The sequence below is a fragment of the Lycorma delicatula genome, chromosome 5 (assembly GCF_047948215.1).
Source record: "Lycorma delicatula isolate Av1 chromosome 5, ASM4794821v1, whole genome shotgun sequence".
NCBI lineage: Eukaryota > Metazoa > Arthropoda > Insecta > Hemiptera > Fulgoridae > Lycorma > Lycorma delicatula.
In genome coordinates this window covers 179,054,837-179,070,516 of record NC_134459.1, presented here as the reverse complement: position 1 = coordinate 179,070,516, position 15,680 = coordinate 179,054,837, and the positions used below count along the sequence as shown (strand labels likewise).

The window sequence follows — 15,680 nt, the reverse complement described above, 5'->3', positions numbered from 1 at the left end:
GGCGATGTATATTTTGTATTACGTTCTAACTGAAGCGATTCATCAACTTATTTTGTATTACAAAACTCTCTCGGTCTTTCTTATTCCATCGATATGTATAAAAATTATTCCAGTCGCTTTAAAAAAAAAAATTATATTACAAAACCGATTTATTTATTGCAGGTATGAATAATCAAACGACTCAGACGCCGGCTTTAGAAACTCCGAGAGTACTGTCTGTAAAAAATCACAATGTAAATGAAATTTACGAGATAGAAACTAATTCGATAAGTACGTCTACAACAGAAATGAATAACGTCGACCTTTACAACAGCAGTAATATAACACAGCCGGAAAATAATAAAAAAAAAAAGAAACTTACCGTTATAAAAATCGATTAAAAAGTAAAATTAATGTAACGATATACTCGGCTAATCATATGTACATTTGTTTAAATATATATTTTTTTAATTAAAATATTTTTTTATTTCTATCCTCTCTCTTTGATGAAGTTTCATCTAAGTAACTTAATTTATTTATTTGCCCTTTTATGAATTAATACAGCCGTAAATTTAATTTCCATATAATTTCATCTACAGGTGTCATCATAAAAAGCACTCTTAGGTTTCAACAAATCCACGTGTAATTTTGAAACTACAATTAAATTTTAGTTTACACATTCTCTGCGAGACTATTGGACAGGCCAAGCTGTTACTAGCCTGGGCGACACCGTAAGAGAAAGCACAGTGCACGTTCACAGAAACAAAATCGGCGACGATCGTACAGAGAAATTAAAGCAAAAATTCTCCAAGCGACAAAAACATACCCTTAAAGCACCGCAACAGTTTTTTGAAACCAGAAGCACGTTTAGAACGCTCAACAAGTAGCCCTAAAACAGAAAACAATTGACTGTTTTTCCAATGAAGAGCAAACCACCCTTAGGTTCATAGGGTTAATTCTCGACAAAACATGTTCTTTGCAAGCGATTCAAATTAAACCTAACGATAAGTCACCAAGGATTCAATTTGTAATGACCATACAGACTTCATTTCAGTAGATGAAAACTACCTGCAGTGCTTTCTGATGAAGCCGCATTCCACGTTCATGGAGTCAAGCGAATCGCCGTAATAGTCAAGTACGGGACTCAGAAAATCCGTAACTGTTCAACTGTCAAAGTGGAATGTCTTGTGCGGTCCCAACAATCAAACTGTCAGGCCAATTTTTTTTCTAAAAATTAAAATCGAATAAAAATAATTTTAATTTTTGATTTTATGCCTTGAATGTCGTAATTTTACATATGTAAAAAAACTTTTATATTTTGTTTAATTTTTAATTTAACCGAATAAAAAGATTAAAGGTTTAAAATGAAATAAATGCATACGAGGTGCTACCCAAAAATTTGGGGAATTTGAATTTTGCGCGTGAACCGTTGCTGATACGACCGGCAGATTTTAATTAAAGCAAAGAACCCGCATCAGATGTTGCTTCGTGCTTAAAAAAAACCGGTGCGGAAACCCATCGCATGCTTGTGGAAGCATTTGGTGACAATGCTGAGTAAGAGTAAAACTTTTTTGCGGTCCAATCGATTCCAAGATGGACGAACGACAGTCGATGACGATGAGCGTTCAGGAAGACCATCAACAAGCGCAACACCGGCAAACATCGCGAAAGTGCGAGAGACATGTTGCGAGAGACGTGTTGCAGATCGTAGACAAACGATCCGTAATGTTGTGCAATCGTACAAATGTCATACGGATCCGTGCAACGAATCTTGTCGGACAATTTGAACGGGAGACGCATTTCTGCAAAATTCATACAGAGACTGTTGAACAGCGATCAGAAACAAAATCGCGTAGCTGTCTGTAGTGAATTGCAAAATTCAGCAAGAGATGACCCTGAAACTAAGCAGCAGTGGTAGTCGCCAAGTTCACCGCGGCCAAAAAAGTGACGCCAAGTTCGCAGCAACGTGAAGTCCATGATTGTTTTTTTCGACATCAAAGGCATTATCCATAAGGAATTTGTTCCTCTTGGTCAAACTGTCAACGGGATGTTTTGAAGCGGTTACGTGAAAGCATTAGGCGCAAACGTTCAGATCTTGGGGTAAGAACGGTTAGGTTCTGCACCATGACAACGAACCCGCGCACACATCGCTAGCCGTTTAGAATTTCTTGGCTTCCAAAAAGACGGTAGTGATTCCCCACCCACCCTATTCGCCCCGTACGACTTTTTTCTCTTTCCGAAAATAAAATTTCAATTGAAAGGGCGTCGTTTTAACACAATTGAGGAGATTCAGGAAGAAACGCAGAACGTGCTACTTACACCGGCAGACTTCCAGGGAAAAATTCTGGGATCAATGTATCAATGCCTAAGGGGATTACTTTGAAGGAGACAATGGAAATTTTAAGTTACGGTAAGCGATTTTATTTTTACGGTAAAATTTCCCGAACTTTTGGGTAGCAACTCGTATGTTATATTTTACAAAGTTTGTAATTTAATTTGAGATGAACATATGATTAAGTAATGCGCCTGATGATGCGAGTAAATCGCAAAAGTGCTCCTGGATATATATTAGAATAAGGTAAGTCATCCTACTTTATTTATTCTGCACTTCGGTCGGTTTAGTAAAATAAATAAATTTGTAAATAGTACAGCGGTGTACGATTCTTAAAAGAATTGATTTAAAAAAAAAATATATACATATATATAATGAGTCACAACTCTCTGTAAACAGGTTGAAGATTGTAAAAGCTCACTCAAGCACCTACACTGTGTTGTCTTTCCCCTTCACCAATATTTGACTCTGTGATCTTAAACTGTACAGTTGTGACCTTTTATCAAAATGGAGTGTCAGTGTTCTATAGGTGTTTTTTCTAATGAAGCTTGATTGTATAAAAGGAAAGCGTCAAGAGCTTCCAGGCATAAGCTACTTGGTTAACATGTTTGAAGTGATTTTTACATTTGTCCATGGCTTTTTGCAAAAATGCATTCTGGTTTTTGTCAGGTGATTTGTTTTACATTTTGTATCGTTGGAATCATCAGCTTAATATGAATTCGACTATAAATAAATAAAATTGAAATAAAATGATAAGATGTACAATATACATAGATTTGAAACCATTTTAAAAATCAAAAAGAATGCACATGGAATGACAGTTATCTTGCTAAAGTGTACATTCACAGTTCCAATTGAACAATATTAAAACATTGTATTAATTTGTAAACAAGTTATTCATTACAAACTGCAGCTAAGTAATGCATTGCAACAGATTGAACTTTGCTATAGAAACAAATGAATAAAAAAGGTAACTAGTTCTGACAGTTATTTCACTTTTGTCTTAAACTATCAGATTTCAGTGTAATAATTAGTTTCCCGTTTGGTTTTTAACGCTTAGACAGTTACATATAAATCATATATTATATAACATTCGTGTTATTTCTGACATCAAATGTTACAAAACAAGATGAAGTTTTACATAATGAAGGTAGAGAAATCTTATAAAAATACGATCACGGTGAAAAATGTGATATTTAATTAAGCAACAAAAAAAACGTGCATCCTTTGGTTATATCAACCAAAATATTTTGTCAAAATAGGTAATAAAAACTATAATCTTAAAATAAAAAGTTTTCTTAAGCGTGTTCAATATAAATAAGAGTGCAGAGTAGGTAAAACCACTATTCAAAGGTATATTTAATAATTTATCTTTGCAATGCTCTCTGTAGATATTAAAAGTCTCTATAAAAACAGTCTTCAAACCTACATGGTTCATCATCGCACAGCAGTTAGTGCTACTTAAAACAATGGAATAAGAGATAAAAGTTTTACTTATAAAAGAAAATTACTTCCCTATGAAAAATAATAATTATGTTTACAAGTAAAAATCGGTTTCTAACGGAAAAAAGAATAACTTTAAAGAAAGCGGGGTGTAAGCCTATGTAGAATTAAACTTCTAATATGCCGACATTTAACACTTGCAGAGTGGTTTCGGGAAAATAAAGAAAAGCAATTTAAAAAAAAAGTTGGTATTAATAATAATGCTAATCAAAGATGAAATAAATGGTTTTTATAGACTTTTTTAATACCTACTTGTACAGATAATACTGCTATGAGAAATTATTAAATGAATATGAACGGGACAAAATTTTCTTAAAACGGGCGAGAATAAAGCTAATTCTGCAGCTCCATGTCTCCGATAAAAAAGGAACGGCGCATTGGTTTCTTGAATACGCTAACATTTTTATTTTAGCTGTTACTGATGTAGAGCAGACAACATAGTGCATCGGGCAGCTGCACGCAGTGCACAAACCATTTATACTTATCGATACAAACAATTTATCTAAAATTATATCTGTGCTATACGGATAAAAAAGGAAAACATTGGGGTTACAGTCGTGTTAAAAAATCACAACTAGAGAAACAGCTAAAAATGTTCAGGATTTTGAAGCTATTCATCGTAAAAGATTTTGTAAGTACACTAAATTCATGAAAATTATCTAGTTGCAATCGACAAAAACATTTAACAAATCGTGCGCAATGAAACATAAACCGTGCAACATTTTCAGGGCGGGCCATAGATCAGCCTTTTTTCAGTATTCATTAATGGCAATGAACAATCCATTAACATTCCATGTAAGAAAACGAACCAACAACAAAATATTAAACAAAAATTAATTTCCTTTAAGAATATAATAAAAAGTACAAGCTTCAGTATTATTCAATAGTAAAAAATTAATTCCATTCTTGAATTTTCTTCTAATAATTTAAACGACTATTTTTAATATTTTCAATATATTATTGAAGATTATATTTTTATTTACAAGCTGACCCGTTAGTGATTGAACGCATAGAAAAATTGAAAACATCGGTTTCTTCCTGCCCAAAATTTTTTTAGGATCATTTGAATTCAGAAACACAAAGTTTAAATATGAAAACTAATTTCTCATATTTATTTATTTTCAAAGACTTTTCTAACCTGTAGTATTTAATAAGTTTCTGTTACATTAGACGATGAAATTAATAATGAATATTTACATAGAATTATACGGTCTCCTGATCTGGAATGCTGGTGAGACTATATTGTAATCTCACTCAATATAACAAAATTAAAATTTCTTAAAATTATACTGCTCAATTTAATTTCCACTGATTTCTACAAACTGTGATCCTACTTGTTTTTACAAAAAAATCACGGTATTTCTAGTTTCTGAATTGTATTCATGTATGTATCTTCTTTTCTAATTCTATGTATCTCTTTACTTAACACTGTATGTCATCTATTAATTTCTGATGGGCAAATAAATTAAGATTATGAAAGCACCGATTATAACAACAGCGCCACACAGTTTTGTAGCACTTTTTATTATTACAATATAATCATATAAAACTAATAATTAATAAATTTATTAAAGTACTTTCTTCAAGACCCCTAGGGAGTACACGGTTAAATTACTGTCTAAAAATGTAGCTTTTTCATTTACAAATATAGGTAAATTTAATATATCAAATGGATACAATAAATACAACAGAATAACATCGATAAACATTTTAAAAATTACATAAGGAATATGAACAAAATATTTGAACGTCTTAAGTAATGAATTGTTATAATACACAAAAATTACATATAATTATCGGTAAGAAAATTATACAACAATTTTTCACACTCAAAACAATGCAACTTCACTAATGTCGCATTTCTATTATCAATGAACAATTTTAACTTCCTTTTACAAAAAAGTATTGTAATCACAAAAAATGTCATTTTTCAGATTTCAATGGAAATATCCATTTTGACTAGTTTCGACATGGCGTCTGTATGTATCTCGCACAACTAAAAACCGATTAACCGTAGGATGTTGAAAGTTTGGATTTAGGACTGGAGTAACATCTATTAGTGCACCTTCTCTTTTGATTGCAATTGACTTAACTAAAAGTGTCCAAAAAATTGGATTTTGGACTTTTTCTTAACTGCAGTAATAACTTCTAATCGAGAGCTTTTCGACGATAAATATCATAAGCGGTAATTATTTTCATCGGTTCCAGTTATGGATAATAAAAATTTTAATTAATGAAATATTTGGATCTTACAAGGGGAAGGCACATCAGATCAAATCAGACATTTCCTTCTTTTTTTTTTAATTTAAATATATTGATTTATAAATTATTAACATCGATTGTAAAGATTCAATTAAAAAAACATATGTAATTTAATAGGCGTACAAGGAAGTCATGTAGTGTCACATCGCTTTTCTGTTTATCCTCCAGAACCACCATAAGGTATTACTTCAGAGGATGATATGCATGAATGTGAATCGAGTGTAGTCTCAGGTCGACCATTCCAGGAAGTGTGGTTGATTGAAACCCAACCACCGAAGAACACCAGTATCCACGATCTAGTGTTCAAATCCATACAAAAGTACCTTTACTATTATTTGAATCTTAGAACTCTTGACTTCAAAATCAACTGATTTGCAATGATGAGTTAACCGCTAGACTAGCCCAAATTTTTTCTTCTTCACGATTGCTGGATTCCAACCACAAATATACATACATGCAGCATACCCTGGGTGCTACACCTGAGGGTATGCTGCAAGGAGCTACTCCTTGTTTTAAAAATATTTCATACTCTAAAAAACTATTAAAAACAATCACAATAGAATAAAAATTTTAGTAGTAAAGACAATAATTTCAATTAAGAGTAAAATATAATTTAATAATATTTATAAGAAAAGATAGATATAAGAAAAGATAGCCAGATACATGGAGACTCAATAATATTATGTGAGAACTACAGAGCCATTAAATTAATCTCACATACTCTGAGGATGTGGGAAAAGGTCATTATCGGTAGGCTAAATAAACTCTCCACCATAACCACAAACCAGTGCGGTTTTACTACCGGAGTGGGCACCACAGACACCATACACTTCGTAAGAATATTGATGGACAATAAAAAGATCTCCACCTTAATTTCATTGACGTGGAAAAGGCTTTTGACCGAATACCATGCACATTCATATGGCAAGCACTAAGAGCCCAACTGATACTAGAGCAATATATCAGTATCCTACAAGACATGTATAATAAATAACGTTATCACAACTGGTGTCACTAGTGGGTACAAGCGATAGCTTCTGAGGTCAAGATGGGGGTCCACTGCCACAACAGATGGCGCAAGGCTTTGGAAAGCAGTAGCCTGCAAGTTAGTCGCAAAAAGACGAAAAACATGCACTGTACTTTCTCTGGTGACAAAAGAAACATTCAGGCAGTATCTACTATCGAAGGAACTCTCTTAAATAAAGTAGAGGAATTAAAGTACCTTGGATCCATATTTAATGTCAGGTAAAAAATGCAGAGATTTAGAAAACAGAATCATGGCAAGCTGGTTCAAGTGAAGGTCACTCTCTCTGGGGTCCTGACACAAAAATACCTATTAGAGCCATTCGACTGCCAATGCTACACCGATTCAAGTGCTGGAGGATAAGGAAATGTGAAGACCAAAAAATGCATGTCACCGAAATTAAAATAATGCGATGGGCAGGTGGTGTTACAAGACAACAAAATCCAGAACAAGTATGTCTGAGGGACCTTTAAAATGTGAGAATGCTGTTTACACTGGTTTGGACACGTTAATGCGTAAAGTGAAGATCATATAACCTGTTTTAGTCATAATCGAAGGCAAGAGGGGCAGAGGTTGCCCACAGACTACCTAGACGTAAACTATCCATTTCTGGCTTAATGCCAGAAATGACAAAAAATTGCCAACAGTAGTGTAAAATATCAGGAGGGCTGACCCCAAAAGAGGACAAGTCTGGGGGTTGATTGACTGACCATTTACAATTGTAAATGGGATTACGGTTTCATTGTTTTGAACTGAAAATGTATTACTTGGCGATAAATAAAGCACTATAATCACTAAACACTGTGGGGACTTTAACATCCAATTTATGTTGGGCTTAGAGGTTCAAGAATCTATGAAAAATCTATTGTTTGAAAAATTTTCTTGTACAAGCATCAAATCTATTCTTCAGAGTTTCAAGCATTTACTTGCACTTCTGTTAATATATATATATAAAAGGTATCCCCGAGATACTGTCATACCAAAACTTGTAAATGGTTCTGTTAGAATCTATTTGCTGAATGGGTATTGCAGATTTCCCTTGTCGGTCACAATTTTGGTGCGCCACCTATCCGACCACATGATTTTTTTTCTCCACAGGAGGAAATGAAAAATTCCCATTCAGCTTCCACATCAAGGTCATTAAAGAGGTGGTAAATATTGAAACAACTGTTTTTTATTCTAATACTGGAATAAACTATCTCCTTTACATCAGGAGCTACTCTTCAGCATTTTATGAAGGGGAATATCTCAGGATTTTATGAAGTTGCACCATAAAATCTGTTATTAACTGATGATGCATGACAGTAAATATTTTAAGAAGCAATTTTAATATTGCTTCTTCAATTTAAAAATAATTATTTGCAATCATACATCACATATAAATAACGCACCCTTCTGTTTTTCTTACAGCCAACAATAAGCAGATTAATTATTTTTATACACAAATGATATTGATGAAATATTCAACTGAATATTAAATTTATATTTATTTTAAAGTCAATATTACATTCATACACAAATTAACTGAAATAACTAACTCTACTTGTACAGTACCTCAAATGATATCGATAAACAAACTACAATTGAACATTCAAAAACTGACTCATTTGTTAATTTATACAAAATTATTTTACACTGTGTATTAACCATTTTTTAAATAACAACAGCAGTAAGATTATGTCACTTGTATAAAGTTGTAATAAAAGGAATGTTTAATATAATAAAAAAAGGAAAAAAAAAGTACTTTCTTAGTTAAAACAATGTGATAACACTAGTATCATTAGAATTTACACCCCTACATTTTTCCAATGAACTGTGGTGTACATGTTTTTAATAAATGCATCAGTCAAGCGGCGGCACACTAAGTATGATGATGATACATGCCCATCGGGCCCATTGAAGACATTGCTGAATTTTGGTACATATTTGAGCCCATATTGTTTACTGGACCGCTGCCGCTGCCAGATTCCCACCTGTAAATCAAATCATATATTAAAATTAAGATATCGGCTATTTTAGAATATATTTTTTCTATTTAAAAGATTAAACCGTATTTTTTAGAAGTTAAAAGAAACTATTTCTTTCTTTTATTTATTATTTCTAATTACTTTACGACTAATTGTAACAAACTATCCCATTCAGCACCGCTATTAACTAACAAACATATCAGCCACATTCAATAAATTCAGGGCATGCACTTTGACTGATAATATATACTATTATTACAAGTTACTTTGTGCACTTCAATATTTTACATTAACTTTATTTTGATGTCTGAATTGAGTGATGGACATGAATTTTTTTAAATATATGTCAAGCGGTTTGCCTGACTGACAGTAAGACATTCTAAGGCACACATTACAAGGATATGGATAAAAATTTAATATTTAACTTAAGGATTTCTCAAATAAAGAAAACTGACAAATGATGTACACAAAAATAATTGTGCGTACAAAATAAAAATCTTTTTTTAAATGTATAATTCTTTAATGATAAGTCTGTTGTTCAGTAGAAGCAATGAACTCTTTAATATTTTATGTCAGTAATTTATTTATTACTTTCTGTCCTTTTTTATATGTCACTTGAAGCACCTGAGGTGTAACACACTAGTCAAGAGTTCCCATTAAGCAATTATATTCGCTAATGCAAGCAATTCCTGGTTTCACAAATACAGTAGGTCGTGGAAGCAGTAATGTTATAATGGAAATTAATTATTTATAGGAATTATAGAAATGCATATCTGTTGCATTTAGTTGGACTTTGTTTGCTAAGGATAGAACACCATGTTTGGTTCAGTGAAGAAATGGGAAACTACTTCACTCTTTTCCTTAGCAAGCCTAACATGGATAACCTGGAGAATGGCTATGCCAGTGAATCACAATTCCTAATGAGAACCTACTATACTGATATACAGTAATAAACAATTAACACTTCCATTTTAGTCAAATATTTCCTTTTTTAATGCAAGCAATGATTATAATTAGGACATGTCAATACCCCAAGGTGAATGGAATTGCTACTCAAGATCTGTACATCCCTCTGAAAATTTAATAAAAATTACACTCGACATATAGGGATTATTTAATTATTCATTATTTAATATTAATATTAATATATTTAATATTATTCATTATTTAATAAGCAAAACAAGGTATACATTTTTTTTTATTTATAATGTTTTTGACCATCATATATAGAGAATACATTACAATAAAAATTTTGGTTTTTGTAAGATGTTCAATAAGACTATGTGCTTATATTACTGTTGTAGGCAAACTGAAAAATTATCTAGCAATTTCTAATCGCACTGACATTTTTTTGGCTTATTATAATGAGCCTGTGTAACTTTAGGCTAATTAGAAAATTAGCAACTTTTTTTTCTTTAAAGAAAAATCGAGGTCCAATATAAGCATTATTGCTTATAAATATAATCTAATGAAACTTAATCTAAGCTAATCTTGAATAGCGAGTTTAGGTTAAGTTTGGTTAGATTATATCATTTCTCTGCAAGTACTCATCGATTTGGAGAAAATCTGCAAATTTTCTAATTAGCCTGAAGTTGTACGGGCTCATTACAAGCCTGAAAAATATCATGCCGATTAGAAATGGCTAGATAATTTTCCTATTTGCCAGGCACATTGCAAAATGCCAGACTGTTTACAATAAGCCTGAATTTTCAGTGCGCCTATACATTACCGTTCCAAAAATTATCAGTTTGTAAACTGTACTAATCATCGGGACCGATTCACAATTATATTTATCAGACACATTTTCTGTGTGGTTTTGCCTTTCAAAATTAACGTTACATCAGTACCCAAAAATTTGGGTAAACCTCTCGGAAATGATTTTCCATTCCTGACAAATTTCCTATCAATTTAACATTATATCTCCTCCAGATCTAAGATAATACATAAATAAACCTTCTCTACAATGTTAAAATTTCCTTCAAACAAATTTCTAAAGGAAAAATAATTTTAGTGTTTCTGATGGTCAAATATTAAAAAAAAAGTGAAATATTCAGCTGTAAGCATATCATTTAAACAAATTTATTCATATCACTACTCGATTCATCTTTCTATACAACATTATTTATACTATACAATCACACCGCTATTTTGCCATTACCATTGCCAAATCTTCTTACAGAATATTATTTTTTATTACTTGCAAAAGTCTTTATAATTCAATTTGATCAAAATTGAAATTTCTTCATGAATCCAGTTATTAAGGCTATTCTAAAGCCTATCAAAAAATCAACTATATTCTACAGTTGCTTGACATTTTATAGTTCCACCGTGCGTGCCATACTTTTGAAGCTGTATGATTTTCATTAATTCAGGTGTTTTCTAAATATAAAATGTCATTTATTACTTCTATAGTTTACAAATTTTCTTCGCGTAACTCCAGCACCACAATGCAATGTTGTCCTACCTGTCCGTGATTACACACTTTGCCTATTTCTAGTCAAAAATTTAAATCCTAATAACAATATTAATTTAATCGAGTTAATCCTAATAAAAACACTAATTTAATATTAGGAAAATCAGGATCTTTTATAACCAACAGTACTTTAAAGTGGGAGTTTCATTTAGGGAAACAAGAACACTTAGCTATGTGAACACTGAGCTGGTCTTTGGAAAACTTAGTTAATGTTCATCAAATTTTCTAATGACAGCTCAACCTAGTTTCTTTGTTTTACAGGGCGTAACTAGTTTACCCGTCGTGATTATTATTATTTCTGATATTATGAACACTGTTTTCACTGACTAGCAAGAACTTCAGTGTCAGGTATTTTCACTAATTCTGTTGAATGTAGAGAGTATAATTTTTTTTCAGTACATTAACCACCTGCTTTTGAAAGGGTTTCCAGATTTACGTTTGACGAAAATGACATTTGACAAACCTACAGGACAGCCATCGCTTAGACGTTTTTAACTTATTATAAAATCTGTAACACATGCAAGGTATAACTTCCATCTTAAATTAAGCTATAATAAATAAATGTAAGTCAGAGTCAAGTAGTACGTTAAATATGAATCGAATTGTACTAATGATAATTTTAGTACTGTGGGTATGTCTGCTGAGAACATATTACACCTCTGCCTTCATATATAGAAACATATTTGCCTTAACGTCTGGGTTTGTTTACATCAGGTCCAGACTTAACAATCAATAGACATTTATGAAAAACAACTTTACTAAATCTGAAATGAAAGTTTACTTGTATATAAGAATTTGATTAAATGTGTTGCCGCAATAAAAGCGATTTTAATTAGGATTTTGCTCATTAAGTCTACCAGTACATTGGTCTTTTTCAGAGGAAGTTCAGCCATTTTGAAAACAGTTAACTTCATAACTTGTATAACCTCCATAGCTTAGTTCACAAGTCTGTTGAATCTTATTAATTATTTTGCTTTGAATTGCCATGATATTTTTGCTGAGCTTTAAGCATGAATATTGTTCAATGTGTTGATCGTTATGTGCAAAATCAAAATACAACAAAGCACCTGTTTAAACACACAATGTGGTGGACAACTTGTGCACTCTAAAAGTTAATAAAAAAAAAGCATGCAGTATACAATATACAACTGCTGTTCTCTACAAAGTTTTACTGCTTACATTCAAATACTTTTCAGTAGAAGATAGTAGGCTATCTTTTCAACAGGCCTCTTATAATATGCTTACTTTCAAATGTACACAGTTATGTTAAAAATCCATTTCTAGATTTTATAAAACCGGTTTACAGCAATGTGAAACTTGCAGTTAATTTAATAATTACAAAGTGCTATACTGCATGAAATGTGTATTGGAATTTTTAACAAAGACCTACTATAGGGCGTAGAAAGAGATTTACATACATACATACAGTCATTTAAATATGAGTAGAACACTAAATAATAAAATGCGTAAACAATATATCATCGCTCCCTACCATACAGATCTGCACACTAATCATTTGTATATACAAGTGTACTACAACATAAAAATTCATTAAGATCTAATTTAAATTTGAAATAGTATCTAAAATGTCAAAATTTTAAATAGTTAAGATACTAAACCGGTTATCCAACCGGTCTTATGAAAACTGGGCAATGAGTAAATGAAGCTCAGTTAAAATACTGAAAGGATACTTTTCAGCTCTTGCTTTTAAGCAGAGTAGACCAGCACACAAAAATTTGTTCTTTGTTAATATAAGGGTAAAGAAGAGATATCAGCAAATTAGAATTTTTTTAAAGCTTAATTTCAAGTTTGTAATTCATATTTGCCAGTTTCTACACAACCGCCCAAAAAAAGAGTAAGGTATTTAGGGTGTATGTACGTTTGTTCCATCAAAACAGCTAAACTGATGAACCAATTTAAATGTTTGACACTACATTGGAATCTTTTATTTTACTGGGAGTATCATAAGCTATACAAATAAATGTATATACATGTAAATGTGTGTTGTTGTAGTAGTAGTGGTGGTGGAGGATTTGACAGTTGAAGCACAAACTTTAATGAATAGAATAAATTAATGAATGAAATGTGAGCATCTATCACTATGTGAACTGGGTTTGAACTAATGATATAAATAAATTGAATGAATAATACTGCACAAAAATAGAATTAAATTTACGTTAAATAGTATTAAATAAATTTTTAAAAATGTCTGTTTAACCTTCAACTGGTGAGGTGATGTGAAAATGATTGCGTGCGTCTGGTGGCTACATGGTTATCCCTTGCCATTAATCTTATAATGAAACTTGCTTTGCAGTAACCGGTTCTTTTTTAGTTATAGTTAGATTGACGTGCAGAAAGTTTTTAAGGTATCTGTTTTTCCTCAATTGAGTGTCCAATGTCAAACTGTGTGCTCATCATTAATGTAACTACAATTTCCTTTCATAAAATGATCAAATAATGCGGATTTTTGCTTAAATATAAATTTCTTAGGATCCAGTCATTTCAATTTTTTAGCAAATAGCATAATTTTTTCCAGTGTAAAAATGAATGTGAATGATTAGAATTTCGAAGAAGCAACTCTTTGTGAACTAGATGGATGGGAAAGCCAGGATTTGGATACCGATGTACAATTGCAGGTCAAAATAAGGAACAAGGTGCAAATGGTTATCAAGAAAATCAAGAATGGGCTACAGATGGAAATTGAAGCGGTTGATCGGAATGACTGTATTGTCAGCAAGCATGATACAGATTCTGAAGTCGAAGTTTCAGGAGGTGGTGAAAATGATGGGATTGATAAACACGGGGACGTAGATGAAAACGTTTATCTGAGAACATGTAATTTTAGATGGTTTAAAGTAGAACTGAAAAGAAATGTCCAAGTTGCGGCACATAATATATTACAAATTGGCAACAGGCGTAATATTCAAAATTAAAAGTGAAATTGGAATAAACTATTTTTTGATGATATTTTACATATTTTGGAGTGAACAAACAAAAAACTGGCTTCTGTTTTCTTTGAGAACAAGGTACAAAAATCTAAATATTATTGAACCGAATAATGCTGAAATTGTTGAATTGAAAGCACTTATAGGAATACTGTTTCTTACAGCAATATTCAAATATAACTATGGATGCGTATTTTTCTACCAAGAACAGGCCAAAAAACTTTCGATTTATAATGGCAAAAAAGTGACTTAAGTGTTAATTACTTCTGTTCTAACATTTTACAATTCTGAAAACAAAAAAAAACAAAACCAAATACAGACTAAAATTGACTGGTTATTTATATAACTCATAAGTTTACACAATGGTAAACAGTTCTCATGGAATTGGATTTTAATAAGAAAAATTTTCTAAACATAATCCACTATACGACTGCCAAAACCCTTTTACAGCTCAAATAGAAACATAACCGAAGAAAATTGGTTGAAAAACTGGAAGGTAAAGAAAGGGCTAAACACATATTGTTTTCTTAATAAAAAAAAAAAAAAAAAATTCCAGCATAATTTCTCCCCGACAAAAAACAAAAAATTGGGGTAAGTATACAGCTTTACTAAACAAATGACTGATTTCTTACATACTACAACGTAACAGAGCAGCAATACTTATTAGTTCTATACATCATAATAAAGATGATGACCATAAAAATAATAAGCCTGAGATTATATCCTACTATAATAGCACAAAAAATGGGGTTGATGGTTTAGACAAAGGTGTAGTAAATTACTCATTTTGTTCTACAGATTGATATTTGTGCAGTGAATTCCTATATCGCTTACAAATTGCAAGACAGTCTTATAACAGATGCTTTGACTACCTGAAAGTAGTAACAAAGTAGTTGCAGCCCGTGCAAAGTGAAAATTTTATTTTAAAAATTTCTCGAGTTATACAAATTTCATTCAAAAGAATTTCTAAATCGCAACAGTACCTGAGGTTCTTCCAGAAGGCTGCATTTTTAGACTAAAAAGAATTTGCACAAGCTGCTATGAAGACTAACTACAACTTTTTTTACTTGTTATTGTTTTAATTTTATTACTTATTATCATTATCGTAAAATATAACTGTACAATTTCAAATCTTAAATGGAAAAAGGAAGAGAAAAACCACCAAATTGAAACTATGATTTCCAAATTTTATATT

At 31.6% G+C, this 15,680-nt stretch overlaps 2 protein-coding genes across 4 annotated transcripts in view; one reads left to right on the top strand and one right to left on the bottom strand.

Moving 5' to 3' along the window:
* Positions 1–456, top strand: part of inaF-D (trp-interacting inaF-D) — a 29,568-nt gene extending 29,112 nt beyond the window's left edge. The window contains exon 3 of the mRNA XM_075367648.1: positions 163–456. Within this exon, the coding sequence (XP_075223763.1) occupies positions 163–380 (218 nt within the window). The 3' untranslated portion in view covers positions 381–456. The remainder of the gene's footprint in view (positions 1–162) is intronic.
* An 8,112-nt stretch (positions 457–8,568) lies between these two features.
* Positions 8,569–15,680, bottom strand: part of LOC142325636 (uncharacterized) — a 69,486-nt gene continuing 62,374 nt past the window's right edge. For all 3 annotated transcript variants that reach the window (XM_075367645.1, XM_075367646.1, XM_075367644.1), the window contains exon 17: positions 8,569–9,073. Coding sequence is in view for 1 of the 3 variants with exons in the window: in XM_075367644.1 (XP_075223759.1) it covers positions 8,962–9,073 (112 nt within the window). In the remaining 2 variants the exon portion in view is untranslated. The remainder of the gene's footprint in view (positions 9,074–15,680) is intronic.